General features: G+C 43.2%; 1 protein-coding gene across 1 annotated transcript; it reads right to left on the reverse strand.

The window, feature by feature from the left end:
• Nucleotides 1-13,753: 13,753 nt before the first annotated feature.
• LOC136498632 (uncharacterized) lies at nucleotides 13,754-17,181 on the reverse strand. The gene is made up of 5 exons (XM_066494521.1): nucleotides 17,000-17,181; nucleotides 15,803-16,135; nucleotides 14,799-14,903; nucleotides 14,639-14,686; nucleotides 13,754-14,228 (listed from the first exon to the last, which is right to left on the reverse strand). Exons 2-5 carry the CDS (start codon nucleotides 16,073-16,075, stop codon nucleotides 13,983-13,985), a joined length of 672 nt encoding a protein of 223 aa, XP_066350618.1. The 5' UTR covers nucleotides 16,076-16,135; nucleotides 17,000-17,181; the 3' UTR covers nucleotides 13,754-13,982.
• Nucleotides 17,182-24,741: the final 7,560 nt, after the last annotated feature.

Consider the following 24,741-nt stretch of genomic DNA (forward strand, 5'->3'; position numbering starts at 1 on the left):
CAGGGCATTAAGAAGCCAGAGCTGTAAGCGAGTTAGGCCCTCTCTATATCCCAACCTAGGAAGCAGTGTCCTCCTGATAATGGCCTCTAGCACTCTCGCTGTAGGAGTCAAGTCACTGGGGTTCCTGCTTGACCCCTCTCCAAAAGGCTCCTTGAAGCAATGTCACACTAAATCTGTAGGAGGCACCAACCCTCCATGAGGACGCCTGGGAGGCTCCTACTATCCATAACAAACCTCATGCATCTTGACAGGCTGCTCTTGTAGCCTCAGTATCTCTCTGGCCCTACCACTCGTCACTCTGTAGTCTTTGCCTCTGAAAGCAAAGTGAATGAATCTGTGATGTGGATCGATGAAGAGTGAAGCATAAAACTGACGAACCCAAGATGGTACATATATCCCCGTCCGTCCAATCAAATCAGTCAGTCCTGGCAAATATGATAAGTAGGGCTGAATGTGCTCTCCGGCGGCTGTCATAATAGACTCTATCGTACAGACTCTCTGAGATCTAAACACTGCCCCACTGTTGAGATAAGCATTATAGAAATCTTCCTGCAGTGGCGTGTAGAAACCCTCAGCTGCTCTCTCATCCCTCCTCGGAGGAAACCAAACCTCAAACTCAACAAAACGCAGCTGCTGAACCTACCTGGCTATAGCGGCCCTCAAGTCGAGGTGTGCCACTGGAGGTGGACCCTGTGGTCTAGGTGGAGGACGTGATCCCCTCCGCTGTGTCGGTGGCCTCGGCGAGACTGGTACACGGGTCCGTCTAGAGTGGTGAAGCTAGGGTGCCAGCTCGGTCTCCTCAGCCTCCTGAGTCTGCTGGGCCTGCTCACCCTCTTGAGTCTGCTGAACTGGCTCCTGCTCTACTGATGGGCCTTCCTCAATGGCAACCCGTCATCCTACAAACATGGCAGTCCCAGCTGGACTACCGTGTCGACGCTCAACCTCCTCAATCGTAGCTCTGACTGCTGGTGAAACCGGCTGATCTGCAATGACAACTCCGCTGCGGGCACCACCTCTCTCGGCACGCTCTGCGGCCTCTGCAACAGTTGCTGCTCTCGCTGTTTCCGCATCTGGGTACTTCTGCTTCTTGGATGTTACCTGCTTGGTTGACTTGCCCTTTGATCCAGCTGGCTAGCGAGGCAGGGGCCTCCGATCATCGTCACCTGGGCCACCCCCAACGTTCTTGGTGCGAGCCATCTGAACTGACGAGATGGTGAACTGTCGCTGATGAATATCAACTGTCAAACTACCGCTTTCAAGGCTTAGCCTCGATCCGTACTCACGAGCTTGGCTCCGAGTTGACTGCCAACTGCCATAAGAACCACAATGGAACCGACTCGCTGACGATCAGTGATCCGAGAAAAGATAAGATGCGACACGTGGGGGGAATCCTCGGAACCGGTAGGGGCTAGGGTTACAAGGAGCAGTGATGAACTGGTGACCCAAGATGAAGGAGGTAGGGCTAGGTCACACGTCTCTTGATGATGCGGTGAGACTTGGCAGCAGGCTCTCAGGCGGCGCGGTGGCGAGAGGACCGGGCGAGCGTGGTGGTGTGCGAGCTACGGCGGTGCGGGCTGTGCTGGCACGGTGGCGCGCGGGAAGGCACAAGGTGGCCGGCACAGGGTCGTGGTGGCACGACGAGGTAGGAGCATGGCGGCGTGCGGCTGGCGAGCTGAGGAGGCGCAGGAGGCGGCGGCAAGAGCTAGGGCTAGGTCACGGGGAGTCAAAACGAAAGAACGGCCGATATAAATAGATCCCCCGATGCGACAGAGAAGGAAACGGAAAGAGTCCTGAAACCGCGCGAGATCCACTAACTGGACGCTCTGGTGGTAGCGACCGGACGCTACCACCCAACGTCCGGTCGATTCCAGAAAGGTCCAAATCCTCTAGAATCAGGACCAAACGCATCCGGTGGTCCATGACCGGACGCAGGCAGGGTCCGATTAGTGCAACTTGGTCTTCCTTTGATCGACCGAACGCTGAACCCTTCCTGACCGGACGCACAGACATAGCGTTTGATCACTCCTTCACCAGCAGTTCACCTCCTGTGAACTGACCGGACACTGGACAGCAGCGTTCGGTGCAGCGTCCGGTGCACCTTTTCCAACAAATCTTCAAACTTCCTTCTCGCTGCCTATTCCCAATCAAGTTCCAACTTGAATAAGATCCAAATAAACACCAATTGGGACTGATGTGAGTGACCTCTCTTAAACCCTCATATTTTTCAAAATATTTTGCCTTAGGCTATAATTCTTTTTAAGAAAATAGGCAACAAGAGGGCAAATGGAACAAAACGACAAAATAACATTCATGCATATGTAATACTTGTAAGTAAAACTAGTTGCTTGTCAAGTTTGATCCAAGGTTAAGCTTCTTCACACGCTTTTCGGCGGTTATCTTAACCATGTTAGACAAGCCCTAAATGCATTGCCACAAACTAAGCATGTTGTATATTATAATGAATGCAAGGCACAACACAAGCTCAATTTTTAGTGAAGTTACTAAAATCAAGTATATTGAGCTCATTCCGCAATCTACAAAATGTAGCCTCATCTAGCGGTTTTGTGAAGATATCTGCTAATTGATCTTCGGATCTTACACCTTCTAGTGATATATCATTTTTAGCCACATGATCTCTTAGAAAGTGATGGCGGATATCTATATGCTTGGTGCGAGAGTGTTGAACCAGATTGTTTGTAAGTTTTACCGCACTTTCATTGTCGCACAAAAGAGGTACTTTCTCTAGAACTACTCCATAGTCTAGCAAAGTTTGTTTCATGTATAGTATTTGTGCACAACAAGCACCCGTGGCAATGTATTCCGCTTCGGTGGTGGACAAAGCCACACTATTTTGTTTCTTGGAGGACCAAGACACAAGTGATCTATCAAGCAAATGGCACCCTCCGGATGTGCTCTTTCTATCAACTTTGTATCCGGCGTAATCCAAATTGGAATAGCCAATTAATTCAAATAAAGCTCCTTTGGGATACCAAAGGCCCATGCTTGGTGTGTGCTTAAGATACCTAAGGATTCTTTTTACAGCAATTAAATGAGTTTCCTTAGGACTAGCTTGAAATCTAGCACACATACACACACTAAACATGATGTCGGGCCTAGATGCGGTTAAATATAACAAGCTACCAATCATAGAACGGTAGAGAGTTTGATCAACCGGGTTACCTCCCTCATCTAGGTCGAGATGTCCATTTGTAGGCATTGGTGTCTTGATTGGCTTATATTCATCCATCTTGAATCTCTTGAGAAGATCTTTTGTATATTTCTCTTGAGAGATGAAGATGCCTTCTTTCATTTGCTTGACTTGAAAACCAAGAAAGAATGTAAGCTCACCAATCATTGACATCTCAAACTTCTTCGACATCAATTCACCAAATTCTTTGCATGAGTCTTCATTTGATGATCCAAAGATGATATTATCAACATATACTTGGCAAATGAAGATATGCCCATCAAGCTTCTTGGTGAATAGTGTGGTGTCGACCTTCCCAATGGTGAAGCCCTTCTCAATGAGGAAGTCCCGAAGGCGCTCATACCAAGCTCTTAGGGCTTGCTTAAGCCCATATAGTGCCTTGGATAACCTATAAACATGATTAGGATATCTAGGGTCTTCAAACCCATGAGGTTGATCAACATAGACTAGTTCATTAATAAAGCCATTTAAAAAGCACTTTTCACATTCATTTGATATAGTTTCATTTCATGATGTGATGCATATGCAAGAAGGATATGGATGGCTTCTAATCTTGCAACCGGTGCAAAGGTCTCTCCAAAATCCAAACCTTCAACTTGAGAGAACCCCTTTGCAACTAGTCTTGCCTTGTTCCTCACAACAACATCTTGATCATCTTGCTTGTTGCAGAACACCCACTTCGTTCCAATGACTCTTGCACCTTTTGGTCGCTCTTCAAGAGTCCAAACTTCATTGTGAGTGAAGTTGTTTAACTCTTCATGCATGGCATTGATCCAATCCAGATCTTTAAGAGCTTTCTTCTACCTTGGTAGGCTCATAGCAAGAGATAAAAGAGTGATGAGCAATAAATGACGTAAGTTTTTGAGATCGAGTCATTACACCCTTTGATGGACTCCCTATGATGAGATCTTGTGGATGATCTTGTAGGAGAGGTGTATTTCTTCTATTGACCACTTGAGGAGGAGGTTGTGGAGCATCAACATCTTGTGCTTGTACCACCATTTGCTCATGGAAGATATGAGTATCTTCATTTTCTACTCTCCCATATTTTTCACCATCTTGTGGTACATTTGATGAAGAGGGTTGGTTAATGACTTGTACATCATCTTCATCATCTTTTGGCTTGATGTCTCCCACCAGAATATTCTTCATAGCCTTCCTCAATGGTTCATCACCTACATCATCAAGATTCTCATGTGCTCCTTGGGAGCCGTTAGATTCATCAAATTCCACATCATATGTTTCTTCAACCAAGCCGGTGGCATGATTAAATACTCTATATGCTTTGGACTTCAATGAGTAACCAACAAGAAAACCTATATCACAACGTCTTTGAAACTTCCCTAGGTGTTGCTGCTTCTTGTAGATGTAGCACTTGCAACCAAACACCCTAAAGAAGTAGACGTCCGGCTTCTTCCCATTGAGCAACTCATATGGTGTCTTGACAAGAAACTTTTGAAATAGGTGGTTGGATGCATAACATGCGGTGTTGATTGCTTCCGCCCATAGAGCTTCGGGGGTGTTGTACTCATCTAGCATTGTCCTTGCAAGAGTGATCAAAGTCCGGTTCTTTCTCTCAACTATACCATTTTGTTGAGGAGTATAGGTTGCGGAGACTTCATGTTTGATTCCAACTTCATCACAATAAGCTTCTATATTTGTGTTGTCAAACTCTTTGCCATTGTCACTTCTTATCTTCTTGAGCTTCACTTCAAATTCATTTTGAGCTCTCTTGGCAAACTTCTTGAAACAAGATGCAACTTCGGATTTGTCATGAAGGAAGAACACCCATGTATACCTTGAATAGTCATCCACAATCACAAGACAATAGAGATTTCCTCCCAAACTCATGTATGTTGTTGGTCCAAATAAATCCATGTGTAGGAGTTCTAGCACTCTTGTGGTTGACATGAAGGCTTTGGTTGGATGAGTGTTTGCAACTTGCTTGCCGGCTTGACATGCACTACAAAGCTTGTCCTTTTCAAACTTCACATCCTTCAACCCTCTCACCAAATCATTCTTCATAAGCTTCTTGAGTGAGCTCATCCCAACATGAGCAAGTCTTCTATGCCATAGCCACCCAAGTGTTGTTTTGGAGAATAGGCAAGTCTTCAAGTTTGCATCTTCGGAGGTGAAGTCAACTAGATATAAGTTGTTGTATCTAAATCCATTGAATATCACTTGATTGTCATCTACCTTGGATACAACAACCTCCTTCTCGGTGAATAGGCATTGAAAGCCAAGATCACATAATTGCCCAACGGATAGCAAGTTGAAACTCAATGATGCAACATAGAGTACATTAGAGATGGAATGATCATTTGATATTGCCACTTTGCCCAATCCTTTAACCTTGCCCTTTGAATTATCTCCAAATGTTATTTTCTCTTGTCCATCTACCTCTTCATCTAGTGAGGTGAACATACGAGGATCGCCGGTCATATGTTGAGTGCAACCACTATCAATAACCCAATGACTTCCACCGGTCTTGTAGTTCACCTACACACAAGAGATTCAAGCTTTAGGGATCCAAACTTGTTGAGGACCCTTCACCTTCTCAATAAGTGACTTAGCCACCCAAATCTTCTTAGGCCTACTCTTATTGAGAGGTCCTAAGAACATGACTTTCATCTTTCCACTAGAATCTTTTCTAAGCATGTAGTGAGCATTGAAAGCAAAGGGTCTAGCATGCTTGGACAAGGGTTGTGGTGGTGGAGTTTGACACTCATGAGCAAAATGGCCTTCTTGTCCATACTCAAAACATCTCTTTGGCTTTAGCTTTGGCTTTGATTGTTGGTGTTGAGCTTGAGCCTTCTTCTTCTCTACACTTGCCATATATCCAATGCCACTTCTATCCATCTTCATGACGGTATTCATGAGTAGCTCACTTTGGAGATGCTTGCCTCTAGCAAACTTACTCAATCCCACCTTGAGATGCTCTTTCTCCATCTTGAGCTTCTTGTTCTCTTCCTTGAGAATATCATTGTTCTTCTCTTCCTTGAGTTTCTTGTTTTCTTCTTTGAGCTTCTCATTCTCAAGGATCAACTCTTTGTCATGATCAAGAGTTTCTAGCACAATGGTGTTGTAACTTTTCATCTCTTCAAGATCTTTCATGAGCTTCTCATTGTCACTCTTGAGCTTGACATACTCATCATAGTCATTGCACTCAACCACTTGCTTGCCTTTGCTACTAGATCCATGCTCAATGCTCTCATCAATTAAATCATCACATGTTGTAGCTATATCAATCTTAACAATATGGTTAGTAGCAACATGTGGCTCATTTGGTAAGAATTCTTGTGCAATAACAAGGGTATCATAATTGATCTTTAGAGTTGTATATTCATCTTTTAGCTTGTTGTGACTAGTGATAAGCTCATTGTGCACCCACTCAAGTTTATCATGTTTATCTTTAAGCTCTTTCTTAGAAGATTTGAGCTCCTTGAGTTTGGATGATATAGAATCATTTGTTTCTTTGAGCTCATCATTAGCCTTTTCTAATGTATCACATTTAGCTAAGAGTGAATCATTTTTAGCATCAAGTTTTTCATTTGTGGCTCTACTCTTTCTAATGATCTTAGTGTATTTTCTTAATATTTTGACAAGATCATCATATGTGGGTGAATCATCATCGCTATCGCTATCATCATCACTAGCTTGCTCATCATCACTACTATCATCACTCTTAGTTACCTTGTGTGTAGAGGATGATGGCGATGGTGGTGGTGAGGATGCAAGATCAATAGCAATGGTGGCCACCTTCTCATTGTTACTCTCATCATCGGATGATCCACTTGATGAATCAATGTCCGTGAGCCAATCACCGACAATGTAGGCTTTGCCACTCTTCTTCTTCTTGTAGAAGTCTCTCTTTTTGCCATCTCTCTTCTTGTATGGCTTGTTCTTTTTCTTTTCATCTTCATCACTTGAATCATCTTTCTTGCCCTTGTTCTTGAACTTGTCTTTCTTGGGCTTTGTGCATTGATGAGCTAGGTGGCCAAGTTCACCACAATTGTAGCAATTCATCTCGGAGATTGGCTTTCTTCTTGAGCTAGTGAAGAACTTCTTCTTCTTGCCATCAAACTTGATGCCACTCTTGTTTAGCTTCTTTAGCATCTTGGCGGTCTTCTTCACCATGAGAGCAAGACTTTCTTTATCATCTTCATCACTTGAGCTCTCATACTCAAGTCTTGCCTTGCCCTTATCTTGGCTAGCTTTGAATGCTAAATCTTTCTCTTTCTTCTTTGTAGAGGGTGAGCCATCTTGTGGTGTGATGTGCATATACATCTCATGAGCATTGATCTTTCCCAAGATTTGAGTTGGTGTAGCGGCGGAAAGATCACCTTGATGTAGCATGGTCACAATGTGCCCATATTTGTCAATGGGGAGGACACTCAAGATCTTTCTCACAACGTCGGATGGTGACATTTGAATAAGTCCAAGCCCATTGACTTCCTCTACAAGAACATTTAAACGAGAATACATTTCATTAGCACTTTCTTTGGGAAGCATCTCAAAAGAATTTAGCTTTTTAATTACAAGATGATAGCATTGCTCACGCTCACTCTTGGTTCCCTCATGGAGCGCACAAATGCTCGACCATAGTGCATGGGCGTCTTTATGGTTCCTTACACAATTGAACACATCTTTGCAAAGGCCTCTAAAGATGGTGTTACGAGCCTTTGCATTCCATTTTTCATAGTTTACTTCATTGCCTTGAAGTTGTGCGGCATTCTTAGGTGTTGGGAACCCTTGAGAGGCGGCTCTAAGAATTCCAACATCTAGAGCTTCTAGGTATGCCTCCATGCGAATTTTCCAATATGAAAAATCATCCCCCTCAAAGATAGGAGGAGGCCCATCCCCATGAGACATCTTGCTCTAAGCGGTTAAGCTTAGAAAACATGAGCACGATGCTCTGATACCAATTGAAAGGATCAAGATGCCCAAGAGGGGGGTGAATTGGGCTAATTCTAAATTTTCTTGCAATAATCAAATCCTACGGATAGCCCAATTAACCCCTTGTGCCTAGAAAAGTGTTTCTATCAAATCAACGCACAAAAGACTTGCAACCTATGTTCCAAACTTACTTTAGCATAGCAATTCTACGAATGTAAAGACAAGTATTGAATTGCTCAACGTAAATACTCAAAGTAAATGCTCAAAGTAAATGGAGAGAGGAAGGCGGCGATGTTTTGCCGAGGTATCGGAGAGTCGCCACTCTCCACTAGTCCTCGTTGGAGCACCCACGCAAGGGTGTAGCTCCCTCTTGATCCGCGCAAGGATCAAGTGCTCTCTACGGGTTGATTCTTCGACACTCCATCACGGCGAATCACCTAAAGCCGCTCACAACTTGAGTTGGGTCACCCACAAGCTCCGCCAGGTGATCACCAAGCTCCCAATCACCACCAAGCCATCTAGGTGATGGCGATCACCAAGAGTAACAAGCATGAACTCTCACTTGACCACGCGAAGCCTAATGAGAAGATGGATGCACACTTGTCTACTCTTGATTCACTAATGAGGTTTCACTCTTGGATTCTCAAATCACAAACACCTCACTAGGACCTTGCTCTTCTTGGCACTCACAAACGTGTTTCTCAGCTGTTGGGATGAGCAAAAGTGTCTCCACACACGAGTGGAGCTTCTATTTATAAGGCAGCCTAAAAAACGAACCGTTATGAGCTTCTGCGGGATGACCAGACGCTCCGATCATTTTGACCGGACGCTCCGGTCAGTTCAACCCGCGCAACAGTTTTCAAGTGATGACCAGACGCAGTCAGGGTCTGGTCAGTACTGACCGGACATGTCCGGTCGCTCTTGGATGCTTACTGTAATCGACCGGACGCTGGATACTCAGGGTCCGGTCACTACTGACCGGACGCGTCCGGTCACACTTTCTCAAGTCTGGACCCTTACTGGAGTTGACCGGACACTGGCCCTTAGTGTCTGGTCACATTGACCTTCAGCGTCCGGTCACATCAGACTTGTTCTCCTCGGTCAAATGAATTGACCGGACCCTACGGCCAGCGTCCGGTCGCACCGGAGCCAACGTCCGGTCAGTATTTGACCCTCCATTCACTTCCAGCTCTCGATCATATGTGAATGAAGTTTGTTCCAAAGGATCTTAGGCATTCATAGGAGCTACCTAGAGCTAGTTTTAATAAGTGTGCACCACACCTAACTCACTAGACTCAACTAGGTCAAGCTACCCATTCATACCCCCCTTAATAGTACGGCCAAAGGAAAAACAAAGTCATAAACTATTCTAGGTGCCTCTCCAACTCCAATCGACACTTAGAACTAGTCATCCTTAACCTTGTCGTCAATCCTTTGAAAACCGAAACGATTTCCATCGTAGGGGCATGACAACCTCAATTGCCCAATCGATTTCCATTACCATGACCTAACTTTATTTGCATCTACAAAACACACGTTAGTCATAGTAATCTTGTATTGACATTAATCACCGAAATCCAACTAGGGGCCTAGATGCTTTCAGATATGAACAAAGACAAACAAGGGTAAGCCTGCTAAAGCAGAGGTTATGATTTTATCAATAAGTATTTATTTGGTCAATTCTCTTAGCCATGTGCCCCTCCCCCGCAACAGCACCAGAAATGCTTGTTGATATTTCTTAGCATCACTCTTAACTAAGTTGTCATCCCTAGCATGATGCCAGAAATGCATTGTTGGTAATTATGAGAACACTTGTAAACTATATATATAAGATATCCGCAAGCGCACATATAATTTACCATTGTAGCATTTCACTCGGGAGTATACCGAGTATCGTTATTTATATTTTATCCACAAGGAGGAGCTATGGGGTTATGTTGGCATAGAGATGTTGACAAATATGTATACTTATGATAAAACCACTCTCATGCTATGGCAGGGGTAAGTCAAGTGATAAATAAATGATAAGTGTAAGGTAATAATGGTATTCCAGAGATAGAAATAGATACTAATAAAATGTAGTAAGGCTAAGCAAGAGATTCGTTAAGAGCAAAAGATTCCTAAGTCATTACTTATCAACTAAGTCTTTTGTACACCCAAGTATATAGACTCTCATCTATAGTATAACTAACTTTGGATCTATGCATAAGGAACATTACTAAGGAAGATTAAGAACAGAGCTTGTCTTTCTTCGCAATCATGTTCTACGTGCTCTACAAACGGGGAGTGGACTACAAAGGACTCAACGAGAGTGTCACATCCGCGATCTACCATATGACCTAGAGTGTAGAAGGCATCCACAGGCAAAGAGTATCTAAGCACCATGCTTACATAATGTTGACCAATTAACTCACTCGAGTACTGAGCTAAGAGCTTTGCGAACATATGCATATATTCATCATCAATCATAACTATATCAAGCATACAACTAGAGCAAACTAGGAATATAATAAATAGCAACATAATATTGAAGTAGCACAAAGTCATAAATAAAGAGATACAATGGCTATATCGGTCTCTAGACGACAGATCCAGAATCCTGAGCGATAGCCCAAACTCTACTTGAACCTTGCTAGCTAGCCTATACTAGAAACTTGAAGAATTGGAGCTCTATTCTCTCCTCTTTGAAAACCCTATTTTTTGGTCTGATCTTAACTTATGGCAGCATGCCCTGGAGGGGGTAGGGGCTAGTTATATAGGCCGGAGCGTTCAATGTGAGCCCTTGGATCAAACTGACTTAAAGGACTACGTAGATGCATCCTAGGAGGTGATGGGAAACCAACATATGAAGGCTGGCAGGTGGGTCCCCTAGGGGTCGGGCGGCCTCCAGGTGGGGTCAGCTTGGCCCCCGCTTTGGCGTGGAGTCTTCTGGAACCTTCTGGAGTTGATTTCGCTGTGGATAAGTGTGATTTTATTTGAAGATTTGATCCTCCTTGATGGTTTTCTGAAATAACCCTACTGAAAACATAGATTCACCAAAACTCATGAAAATTGTTAGTTAAAACCGTTGAGTCTATATTGGTGATCCTTTTTATGCATTTATACAATTAAAGTTGAATGTTTTATGTTGGATGATAACTACCATCAACACTAGCGTCGTTACCTAGGCAGGAGCCAAGGGCCGGGCGCGGAGGTGTCGTAGATCGGGAGCCCAAGGCTTGGGGAAGCCCCCGAGCCCTAGGCGGAAGCTACGGTCAAGTCAAGCTTGACCAAATCTCTTTGCCAGAGGGTGCGCGCGTACGTGCCTGATGGGCATAGCCCCTGAGCCCTCGGGCGATCCTAAAGGGGTCGATCGGAGCGTCTTCTTCATTCGGGAACCGTTGGACCCGAGGCTCAACATACCTATATGTTAGGATCTCGTCAGGAGCCCCCGAGCCCTTCGTGGCCTCACCTGGAGTGATGGCGATGAAGGGCTGAATTTAATCTTTTGGTGATCGAACCCTCCTTGGCGAGGACGGCTTCCGCTGGCGAGAGTGTTGTGCCCTGCTTGGGGCCTTCTTCTCTAGTGTGATGGATGATGCTCGACTATCGAGGTTGAGCGAAGATGGTGCTGATCCCTTCGCAGGTCCATGTCGCATGGGTCTTCGACTTGAGTGAGAGTTCGGTGAACTCGTCTGGGAATTGCTGACTGTAGGCCTGGGGGTGCCCTCCTTTCTAATCGGAACCTGTCGTGGGTCGGGTGATCAAGAGCGCTGGGCTCTGGCTCAAGGCCATCTGATCATCTGGAGCTCTATGCCCTTCTGAGGGCTACAATAACAGGTCCCGATGCTCTCAAGCCGGCCTTCTAGGGCCGACCCTCTATAGCCATAGATCAGGGAAGTGGGAGCACGTCGAGGCTCGGACGGAGGACCTCATTGGGCCTACCATTCAGTGGCTCCCGACCCAACTCCAGGGAGTTGATCGGTTTTTTGGGGGATGCGCCAGCCGAGCGCCCGTCGATCGGGGGGTCGAGCTACTTTGTCTAGGGAGACGACATAGCCCCTGAGGCCATTGTGCGGCCTCCTTGCCAGCAGAAGGAGTGGCTTCTGGGCATGTCCCGTCCACTAATGTCTTGTGCAGGCGGTTGATGGCGTCTGGGTCGTCACGCTTGGTGGAGTTAAGGCGTGCACAACTGCGCCGTCCCGTCTTGTCTAGGAGATGGGATGTTGGGACCATGTGGAGCAGATTTGGTGGAGGAGAAGCCATGGTGCTTGGCGCGCGTGGATCTAGGCTGTTGATGGTAGCAGGTGGGCCCGGGGGGAGGTGGATCCCCCTAAGTCCCATGAGGCGGTGTGCGCGGCAGAAAGTGGAGTGGGGATTTGACTTGTTGTCAGCGGTTGAAAGGTCCTTGTGTGGTTTTGGTAATTGAGTGATAACCCTAGGTGGACTAATTGTGTTTATGTGAGATACACAGGTGATTAGTCCACAGGTACATGTGTATGAGCAACATATGCCATGAAGGTTGAAATATCTCGAAGATGTTGCAAAGCTCATACATGTGATGATGAAGGAGATCATTGCACATGAGACATGACATTGAGTCATGTGATCAAGATGGAGAAGATCAAGACAAGACTTGGCTTGATGGACCGGTTGCAAGCATGAAGGGCAAGTCGGAGGCTTTGGAGCAATAGATCGCGTGGCGGTAAAGCTTGAGCAAGACTTGGCGCCGATGGACGAAAGCAACGGTGAAAAGCAAGTGAAGTCAAGATCGATGAACCAATATGATCACGTGATGATATAAAGTGGATCATATCATTGTTGATCGTGTTGGTGCATGCGTTGCATCGACATTGGAGGAGATGGAATGGAATGCACAAGGCAAAGGTATAACCTAGGGCATTTTATTTCACCGATCATAGGTGTGTAGAGAAGTTGATGACCGGGTTCAGGATAGATGGTCGTACTATCAAGAGGGGCAAACTTGTTTGCATATCGGTCATTTAGTGCCACTCGAGTGATCTAACTTTGCATCGTCACTAGAATCGAGTGGCGTGGCAAATTGAGTGGCTAATCCTTTGGAAAATATTTGTGAAAAGTTAACACACATACACATGGTGGTGTACACTTGGTGGTGTTGGCACATTTACAAAGGAGAAGTTGGAGTTGATGTGGATCAACTCGGTAAATAAAAGGGTTCGAAACTTCACCAGCGGACTGTCAGAAATGACAGGGTTTCACAGAGTGCACCGGCGCACTGTACAGAAATGACAGTTCAAAGGAGATGGAGCCTAGGAGTGCATTGGTGGGTTCCATTAGTGTTTGAATAGATCTCTGAGTGAATTTCAGCTTCTAAAGGGTACCACCAATTTAAAACACATGTCAACCACTCAAACAAACATGCATGCATGTTTTCAAAAGGCTTTAATTGACTAAACTTTGTGGTTTGATATAAAATTTGAGAAATTTTGAAATGATTTGCTAAGTTGACTTAGTGATTTAAAATGTTGGAAAACAGAGGGTGTTGAACCATGTTTATAGTATATATAAAGAGTACTCCCTTTATTATATATGACCTGATAATCAGAAAAATGTCTCTCTAAATGTCAAAGAACAGGGTGAAATGGCTACGTAAATGTTGAATAGCATCAGACTGTAAAACAGCAGCTCTGAGAACAATACCACCTGTCATATAAAACCGCTTAGGATATTTGTACATCTGGACTGCATGGACATGTGCTTTAAGAAGAGTTCTTTTTTTTTACACATTTTGGAGCACATATAATTCCATGAATGATTCATCATTCTTATTCACTCCACATGTAAATTGGGAACAACTTAACCCTTCCAAATAAACTGGGAACAATACACCACTGGAAGTGATAGATCTACCATTAGATTACTGTACGTTCAAGGAAGCGAGGACTTCAAGAAGGGAAGCAACAAATTGCATCTGAACTTCCTCATCAATTGCCAAGAAGAGGGGGAAATGAACGAAGAGAGACCTGATGCCATGTTTCTCTGCAAACTTAAGCGAGTGATAATAGACATAGTTGCACACAAATCGGCCAGCATCATCTGAAGGCATCACATCATATCCCATTTGTTGGAGAGACTTGCTTATTTCGTTCACTGGCAGCGTAGTCTGCTTGATCAAGAAAGCCAAAAGTAGTTCAGCTGACGCACATGATAAGATAACTAACAGGTATAGCAGGAAACAGACAGTTGTGCAAATAATCATTGATGTAGAAGCTGGAGAACATTTGAGATCAATCACAGAATTTCCTTAGGGACCTTTTAAGGAGGAAGTAGTACGTACAGTGGTTAACGAGAGTGATGCATTGAAGTGATAGCAGTAAGTTTAACAAAGGAAAATCAATACTTTGTTTGTACTCTTGAAAATGAAAAGAATGCAATCAACTGACAGCAGGTTTATTAAAACAGAGGATATGTAGGACAGTAAATTAACAGCATAATGTGAAATACTAGTTTTCCAAATGAGATGTATAGAGATGCTCATAATGATTTTTAGAAGTACTAATGGTTAAAATATACCTGTCTTGCGTGTAATATGCTTCCATCAGATGATATGATAGGCATCCTCTGGAATGCAAAAGAAAATAAATGATTGAATGTAAAGAAGTCACGAAGATATAGTGAAATAAAGAATGAACATGTTTGTATATGAAAACAGCGAAGGTAGAAGGATAGCAACCTGTGGTTTCCATCCAAGCTCATCAGGGCAAGGGAAAGTAGCTTCATTAACAGCTTGATTCTCAAGAGCAAACCTATGTGAACCACTGTTTGCGCCAAAATGGAGCTGAAAATGTTGCGTAAACATAAATTATTTTGTTTAAACGTAATTAAGATAAAGAAAAAAGATTTAGCAATTTGAAAACATTGCAGCATTATATCTTTTATTTAAAGCATGACAGTGTTGAATGATAACTGGGCAAGGTCAAACTTGGCTGCTGCATAAGTTCATTTGAGCATTCAAGCTCTAGAGTCAATTCACTTGATGTATATGCTCCATACCACAGTTCTTATTTCTTAATATATCCTACTGGAAAATCAAGAATGTTTACACCCAGTGTTCCATTGGGAGAATAAATGTGAAATCAACCAAAATTGTATGACTCTCAAAGTGGGAATCACCTAGTTCCTAAATACGAGCAACTAAAGTGAGTTATTATGACAATTTCAGGAGAAAAAAGACACTAGCATATGTTCCATGAAAAAACAAGACTGAAGAACACAGTCGTCTATTCACAATATTAAGTATATAGCAGCCCTATAGCATAACCAAACTATAAAACTTGCATAACTTTAATCATCACAAAGAAGTTCCTTTATATCCTTCTAGAGCGGAATCAGCACCAAGTCAACCAACCTCTATGTAAATGGTTAAATTCAAACCATGAGAGGTGCGACTGATGAAATTCTATAATAATATGCATAGCGTTAACTTTGACTGCAGACAATGCTGACAGATGGCATCGATTTCAAACTAAAATGTTAAGGCCACTATGAAATATGCTAGATGGGGTGTGCGTTCACAAATTCAGAATCTGTTATCACCCTAAAGTGCTGTAATTTCTAAACCTTAGGAATTTTTCACATGAAGTTAATAAAACAGCTTCTCCAAACTAGCTGAATTTTATACTTCCCCAGACAATTTACTTTCTGTACTGATATATGTGAAGGTGAGAACGAAACTACCAGAATTACTCGCTCCTGATTTGGCATTCCGCATTCCCGGACGGAGACAGTTGATTCCAGCAATTCATACAACGGACCAAGTGCACCCTGCCCGGCAGCCTCAAGGATGGTGTAGCTCCCAAGAGCAAGGCCTTTGGGCAGCCCTTTCGTCTCCATGAATGATGGGAGATTGCGTACGATTTTCTCGGTGGGGTTCTCAGCGACCCCATGGAACTTCTTGAATCCAGTGACATGGACGGTGGTGACAGGAGAAGAAGGCCCCTCGGAACCCATCTATATGTATGCAGTGCTGTGTTGAGCAGCAAGATGACCTCTGCCTGAGAACCTGGAATCCTGGATAGAGGTTGCTAATATCAGTAAAGGTAGTGCAGTGGAGAAAGCATGTTTGTTAAGGCACCGAGCGCAGACTGTGGCAACTGCCCAGCCCAACACGAATGCATTTTTTCTAGACCGAAGGCTTATCCAACACGAATGCATTCATATACACGTATAAAGACACTCAGCAATAAGGAATTTAATTATGCAACTCGGAGGTCGATCTCAAATATAATGTAATGTGGTCCTATAATTGAACCACTTTGCATATATATGATCAAACGGTACGAAGATGGCAAACATAATAATTGTAGATTTGTCTAGATGTGTGAGGGGAAGGACGCCACGGAGCGGCGAGACCATCCTGAAACCGACTGACGCAGACGTGTCCCGGCCCAGAGTATTTACTGTACAAGCTAGTATTGAAAAATATAGAATTTAAAAAAAAAACAGAAGAAGAAGAAGAAGGAAGATTGAGTTGAACAAGTAACTGGTGGCTGTATCAGAGAATGGGAAGCTAGCTCATCGAGGCCAAGTCCGGAGTCCGAACAGAAACCGGCTAGCATGATAGTCAGTAAAGCGTTCTACCAGGTAACTAAAGCGGCTAGGATATCTAGCAGCACGCGTTGGCAGTGGCAGCCGCCATTCATCATCATCATGACAACCATCATATATGGCGTCGAGAAACCTCGCGCAAGAGCACGACGCTGGGATTCTTTGCTGCTGTAGCATTAGCAAGCAGGCGATTGGAAGAACACAAGGGAGGAGCCCAAGTCCAAATTGAATTGTACTGAAATCAAATTCCCCAGACGAGACCACGAGGGGAAAGAGCAGCAGACCCAAATTAAACAGACACCTGCTAGAAGGAAAGGCGTTGCTCACCTCGGGACTGGGGGCGGGGGCTGGGTTGGGCGCGCGGCGACGAATTGAAGCAGCTCCTCCTCCTGTCCTGCAGCTGTTGGCTTCAGTGCACTGCAACAATTTGCCGGCCGTCTCGCGGGTTGGGGGGAAGGAGGGAGGGACAGAGAGAAGCGGACGGGCGGACCTGATGAAGAGCGGCTTTCTGACTCAGTCACTGGTTGGTTTTACCTCTCAACTTTGAACTTTAGTCACTATCGGATTAGACGTTTGATATATGTATAGAATATTAAATATAATTAATTATAAAACTAAATGCATAGACTGGGACTAATCTACGAGACGAATTTTTTAATCTCAAGTAGTTCATAATTCGATAATGAGGTGCTACAGTAACATACGTTAATGACAAACTATTTAGACTTAATAAATTTATCTCGCGGATTACCTAAAACTTATTTAATTTATTTTATTATTACTGTCCAAACACTCTCGTATCACACCCTCTGAATTTTAGCCCTAGATTTAAACACCCCCGCGTCACAGCCGAGTGTGATCTGGGATGAGGGGACCCCCGGTGTCAGCGGTAGGTGGGGCTGGCAGCCAGCTTCGCCCAGGAGGATATGGCTGACACGAAGGAGAGGAGGAGAAACATAACACTACGGCAGTCGGCAGCTGGGGTTGAGCTGCCGCTGAGACTGAGATGAGACCCATCCTCCGAGAGCGTGCCGGGACCGGGACGTCAACCCAAGTCCGCGGCGCCGCGCCCGCCTCCAGTCTGCTGCTTTCCAACAGATCAGGCAGGCGCGGCTGGTTGGTTTGCCGAAACCGCATGGCGCTCGTGCGGTTCCAGCTTTCCACCGCGGCGCCGGCGCCCGAGGGCATGCCATGCCCGTTTCTGCTCGGCTGGTCCTGCAGCTGCTCGGTGATGAGCAGTGAAATGGATCCCAAACCTCTTAATTATTGATTGAAAACCATTTAAACTACCTCCCTATGATTAAAAAAAATGTGATTTTCAAGACGGTTTAACCATTTTCTTATCTTATACTCTCTCTACCTCAAATTATAAGTTATTCTGACCTTCTTAGAAAGTCAAATGATTTCAAGCTTGATGAAACTAATTTAGTAAAATAATAACATTTATGATATCCAATAAGTATCATTAGATTTTTTATTAATTATATTTTCCATAATATACTTATTTGATGTCATAAATCTTTGTAATTCTCTCTATAAATTTTGGTCATACTTGAGATCCTTTAACTCTCCAAAAAAATTAAAATGACTTATAATTTGAGACGGAGGGAGTAGTTAAAAAGTTTCTGCAAATACTGGACAAGTTTTAAACCACAAAAATCTCTCTAAGATTATCAATTTTTTTAGGAAAATCTTAAAGATATATTGGAACAAGAAAAACCCAAAATAAAATATTCACTGCACATGAAAATGTCTCTAGAAGCTTCCAAATTTTATGTTTAGCTTTTGGAAAATGAAAAAAAAACATCTAGAAAATACTGAAAATTTTCCAAAACATTCTAATTAATGTCTAACAGAATTTTAAAAACTTTATAGAGTAAAAATATAAGATAAAACAAGCAAGTACAACACACATTTAATGTTGAATTCATTTGTGCTGGTTGCATCTCATGTTTTTGTTGTACAAAGTTTTCATAGTGTGTTTTTTACATCAATTGGAATGTTTTAGAAGTTTTCTACATTTTTCGGATGTTTTCTCATCTTCCTATTGCTAAATATAGTTTTTGGAAGCTTTTGAAGATACTTCCATGAGCTCTGACTAATATGTTTTGGTTTATCGCATTCTAATCTAACTTTAATATTTTTCTTAATTTTTTTTATTTTTTGAAACTTAGTGACATCTTTTGTCGTTTAAACATCTTAATAAGGTATTTACCATATTTTTTTAATTAAAAAAAGATAAACTTTGATGGGCACAGAGAAGTAATTTAAATGATTTTAAGAATTCTGAGATAAGATATCTGAATTTAAAGTTTTTTTTGAGATTTATCTGAATTTAAAGTTTGATATGAAAATTACACTACAATGGTCAGGAAATCAAATGGACTTTTTCCTTGAGATTAAGATGATGATCCTGCTAGTTGTCCTGCCCAGCTCCACAGCCGGCACGGCCCATACACAAAAAAAAAAGTCGCGCTATTAAATACGCAGAGGCGGGCCGGTCCATATTATGGGCTTGCTTGACTTACGTTCCTTTGCAAGCTCAAATTTTGTCATCTTTTAGTCAAGGCAAAATGTATACAGCTTTAAATAAAAAAAAATTATATCGACATTACAACGCCAACTTATACGAATAGCCATTTTTTAGGATGCCTGGCTCAGCAATCTACGTGGATCGCCCACTGATTGAGTGATTTATCCCTCGACTATGCAGCATTCTTCAAAACTACACTTCAAAAACAAGGACTTTTATATATACAATATCGTACAAAGACAAGAACCTTAATAATACAAGATACAAGATTTTTTTTTCATTTCTCGGTCCCTCTTCTTACCCATCCAATTGTCCCTCCACGTCCCTAAGAGTTCTAACAAAGTTTTACTAAGAGTAGTCATATGTAATGAATTACATATATGAGTCCCGCTTGGTTTACTATATCCCCTATCCATGATCCGAACTCATGACTCATGTCAATACGAGTTAAAATAGTGCACATAAAGCCAAGATACAGAGTTCAATTTCAAACCATATCGAAACAATGATGTAAGTATATATTTTGGTGCAACATATGAACATATTTGCAATAAAACAATAACAAAACCACGAGAACTACAAAAGTTCAGTTTACCATTGTTTTATTTGATGCCATCTTTTTCATTGATACAATATTTCCATATCATGGACTTAAATACAAAGGTGATCAACAACTATGCTAAAACGAACCACGATTTTCTCGAAGCAAAATCATGGTATGAAAGTTAGACGGTGCGACATCACCCTACTCTTAGCCCTGGGTTATCCCGGAGTACCATTGGCACACTGAAGCTATAAAACGTTGTAACACCCTAAATTTTTCATATTTTTTAAATAGGAGGAAATTGGTTAATTAAGCATTTTGTGGGCATTTGAATTTAGGAAATAATAATTTTATTAAAAATAAAACCAAATATATGGTCAACAACAATGAGTGTGCATTCATGCTGTTGCATAATATTTTGTATTGCTTGGGTTGAAGTCGGATTTCGAATTGAGTTGAAATTGTATTTTGAAATTGCTTTGGAAAAATTAGAAAAAAGAGAGAAATATATAAATCTCCTTTCTCCTTCTTCTGTTCGGCCCGTAAGCTTGCTTCTGCCGTGGTCATTTTTTCCGTCGGCCTGCTTCGTTTCTTCCCCGCAGCGTCCATTTGGCCTTGCTCCAGCGCCGGCCCAGCTTGCTTGCGCGCCAGCCCCGCAAGGCCCACCAGCGCAGCCCCTTTCTTTTTCCTTCCCGGGTCGCTGCTCTCCCTCTCCTCTCCGCTTGGGCCGAAGCCCAGCTCCGCCGGCCCAGCCTGGACACGCCCACGCCCGCGCGCCTTCTTCCACCGCTGACAGCCCGGACCCGCTGGTCAGACCCTCATCCTTCCTCACGTCATGGCTGGCTCGGACTCCTCTGCACCGACACCGAGTCCGGTGCTGCTACGCTTCCCTTGGTGGCGTGTCACTCAAGTATCCCTCCCCATAAATAGTGCCTGCGCATCTTCCTTTCCACCTCGTCCGCCGCTCGGTTCTTCGCCCCGCAAACTGCAGCCGCGCATCGCCCTAGCGCCATCGCGACAGACGCCGATCGCCACCGTCCAACGAGCACCGCGCCGCCTCTACTACTTCCCGGTCCTCTGTTTCGGCTCCGGTGAGGTCCCCAACCCCTCTCCATCTTTCGATGTGTTTTTCTTGTTGAACCGCGTGGGTTTGACCGAAAGCCGAAGCTCCGTTTGGCCAGCCATGGCGCTGCCGTTGCTCACTGCCGCCGGCACTGTTCCAGTGGATTTTTCTCTCTCCGCGCCAGATTAGATCTCATCCGTCTATTTCTAATCCGGGGGCCCAGATTGAAGGATACCCCTTCGCTGCCAATTTTGCAAATACGCCCTTACAACTATTTTCGGCTTAACCCGCAGTCCAAAGTGTGTTTACAGATTCCGTTTCCTCCTTTTGAAAGCGTATTTTGGTTCGGTTATATTGAAAATACGTTTTCAGCTATTTACAGTTTTGCCATTCAACTTGTTTTAGCCGTAAAATCTCCGTTTTAACTCCGATTTAATCCATTCAAGTTGCGTTAGGTTCATAATTAAGTGATCTACATATTCATGCTACTGTAAAGTAAGTTTCCAACTTCTAAAATTCGAGCTTAGATTTAATTTATTGTTTTGCTATAAGAAAGCTTGTTTAATCCATAACTTTCCGTTTTAGATCCGATTTTTGTGATCTTTGCGTCTGTGTGTTCGTAGCGAGACGTAGATTCGTTTTCTAAACTTTTTATCTTGATTCTTTGCTGTTGGTGTACTGTTCTAATCTATAGCTTTGTTTGCTTTGCATGATTGCTCCTGGATGCTTGTATGTTGCTGTGGTTATCGAGTATAGACGGTGAGCAGTTCGTGGGAGATCAAGGGTATGACTTTGACAAGCAGGACCAGCAGGAGTACTTTGCTCAAGGCAAGTATAGCATGGGATCATCCTTGTTTCCTATTCACTATAATTCATTAAATTCATGTTGCATGTGTCGCCTTAATAGGGATTCCCTAGAATTGAACTATTACCGTATCACCTATGGGTTATGTGTTTGGGTAGCTTTGCTAGAGCTCAATTAAACCATGATCTTGTAACTTGACTAATGGTATATGCAATAAACATTAAAATATGACTTTTAGCAACATGGAAACAGGGGGCTGGAGTGTTTAGCTACTTTTAAAATGCTTCAGATTTCTCTCCCTAAGGACTTATCTGTAAGTGATCATCTGGGACTTACAGTATAGCTGTGAGGGCTACATGGCTCTGGCTTTAGCTCAGTATGAGGACCTTTTCTAGCTTGTTAGTGGTTACCTTTATTGGCGTAAGAATGGCTTGCCGAATCGGGTATAGGACAACCTCTACTCCTATGTATATAGCCGTGAAGGAATTGTGCTATTTGATAGGGGGTTCCTATAACTGTTTCCCGAGTGAATCTAATGGCCCTAACTTGTTAGATGAACCTCTAAAAGGCTTCATAGTGACCCCTGCCTGCTCACCTTGGAAGTGTTTTGGGAGTAATTAACCCGGGCATATGGGTATCACGACTCACAGTGAAAGTGTACAACCTCTGCAGAGTCTAAAACTGGTATATCAGCCGTGCTCACGGTCACGAGCGGCCTTAGAACATTTATGGAATAGAGGAACACTAAGTATTATTTGTTTATGCTATTCATTAATCATGTTTACATTTGATCATATGTTCTGCATTGGGAATTGAAACAACTTATTGCTACTCTTAAGTTAAAATTATGACAACTAAAAGTTGCACGCTGTTAAACCTGTGTCAAGCCTTTTGAGCCTCATGAACCCCGTGTTACACTTGTTGAGTACGACATGTATTTACGCTTGTTTATTTTCGTTATTTGGATAAAAATCCTGGATGGGTAACAGATGACCATGGGTATGATGATTTTTCTAAGGACTACTAGTCTTGTGGTCAACCAGTCGACGTCCCTGTGATATGGAGCTTCCGCGAGAGATCTTTTTATTATTTCCGCTATATTTATGTGATAACTCTGTCATATTCGTGATGTAATAAACATTTGTGATGATACTATTTATAATTTGTCGGCTTATGTGTGTGACTGATCTCTGGGCGCACATAAGATTTTGCACTCCATTTTATCCTTAAAATTGGGTGTGACAGATTAGTATCAGAGTTGTGTTAACTATAGGATGTAAGCCTAGTTAGCAATGGTCGTTTTAGCTTCTTTTGCTTCACTCATTTCATGCTTTCTATCTCACCCTTGTTATTTGCATAAAGTTTTATGCTTCTTTTGTCTTATTCTATTATGAAAATTATTGCTTCTAATCTAACCTAACTAAATCTAATTCTGTAGATGCCCCGTGCCCACAAGACTGCCCGCATCAGCACTGGAGGGTACTACCCGCCTCATGGTTTGTCCATGGAGCCAGAGGAGGAAGAACCCTAGGAACAGGAGTTCGATCCGCCAACACCAGTACCTACGCCTGAGCCTGTTCAGGAGGAACCCCAAGAAGTCGAGGTCGTCCACTTGTCCGAAAATGAAGAGGAAGACATTGTTGAAGAAGATGAGCCGATTCTGCCCCTGGGGTGGATAACAAAGGTGTGTATAAGCCGGGGTGTGAATCATCCGTTTCACATCACTGACTCATGAGCATGCTTCAGACCTACTATAGCGACTGGGATGCAGCTGTAGAATACGTCTGCGAAGAACATACGTAGCCTCTTGAAGACACCTACTAGAAGACTAGGGTGTGCATCACCATCAAGGATGAATAGAAAGGCGCATATCAGCTGGATTCAAACTATGCGCACTATGGTCACTGAGCTACCATGGAGGAAGGCATAGAAGATGCAGCCGTTGAAGCTTGCATAGGCCTCCATGGTCGCCGATTCAAGGACATGAAGGATGATCAATATCGATTCCTCCCTCACCAACACCTAGAATTGGGATGGGTGATGATGGACCCATAGGGCATGGATCCAACCACCCAAGCAATGGTACACTTTGGCTATGAGTCTGTGTCAATGATTCGCCGATTGGAGAATCAATTGAAGGCGCAGCAGGAAACTATCAAGAAGCACCGACAGGTGATAGACGAACAAAGGGTGTGCCTCAATTTGCCAAAGATGTATGAGGAGCTTTCCCATAAGTATCATCCATAGATGTTGGAGTCCCCTTCTATGTAATAAAATGATAGTAGAATGAGTCAAAGTTGAGTCTAGTCGAGTCTATTAGTACGGTGTGGACATTGGTGTGTTTAGTTGATTTGTTATTATGTTTATGTGTGAGTTGGATCTTTGTAATGAGTGCTGGAACTTTGTGGGCATGCCCGCAAGTTCCATACTTAAGAATATTAAAGATTGGGTCAATAAATGAATAGTTGGGTTTGTTACATCTTGTTCTCTCGTAATCTGTTTTTCGGAGCAGTCTGTCTTTATCTTAATTCCAATTAAAATCTACATGACCAAAGATTATGAAATTTTTATGGGAACAACTAGACTTAAGCATATTTTCAATGCCTCTGGAATCACCCCCATATCTGATCTAGTTCATGAGATATCTCTGTTTCAAGTTAAAGTCTCTGTGCAGTCTGGAATCTGGAAACAGTTTCGGTTGTATCCTGTTTTTGAGTAACCTAGCGACAGAATCTGGGAATGTGGTCTGAATAAAAGTTGTAGATAATTTCTTAATCTTTCCAACCATATAAAGTAGGCCTTATTTGGAATTCCGAAACTCGAGATATGACTGTTTTACAGAGCTGCTAATGTTGAGACTCGTCCAAAAAATTTTTAGAAAGTATTCTAACTTGGAAAATTTTAAATTATGAATATTTGATAGCAGATGTCTGGAAGAGGAAGAGGCCGAGGTCGTGGAGGTGTTCCCCCACATCCGCCACCACCACCACCGACTATTGAACAACTATTGACAGTACAGACGCAGCTCATGCAAGCGTTGGTGCAGAATCAGCAGAACCAACAGGGTGGTGGAGCACCGCGTGATAAGCACGGTGAATTCTTGAAGGGCCGTCCATCGGTGTTC

Source organism: Miscanthus floridulus, chromosome 1 (assembly GCF_019320115.1).
Source record: "Miscanthus floridulus cultivar M001 chromosome 1, ASM1932011v1, whole genome shotgun sequence".
NCBI classification, from domain to species: Eukaryota; Viridiplantae; Streptophyta; class Magnoliopsida; order Poales; family Poaceae; genus Miscanthus; species Miscanthus floridulus.

What these genes read in the sequence shown, in the direction of transcription:
- LOC136498632 (XM_066494521.1), bottom strand. Translation starts at nt 16,075, where the DNA reads ATGGGTTCCGAGGGGCCTTCTTCTCCTGTCACCACCGTCCATGTCACT. An exon ending in AGCTTGGATGGAAACCACAG is followed by an intron (nt 14,687 to 14,798) that starts GTTGCTATCCTT and finishes TTTGCATTCCAG; the next exon opens with AGGATGCCTATCATATCATC. An exon ending in GCATATTACACGCAAGACAG is followed by an intron (nt 14,229 to 14,638) that starts GTATATTTTAAC and finishes TTGATCAAGCAG; the next exon opens with ACTACGCTGCCAGTGAACGA.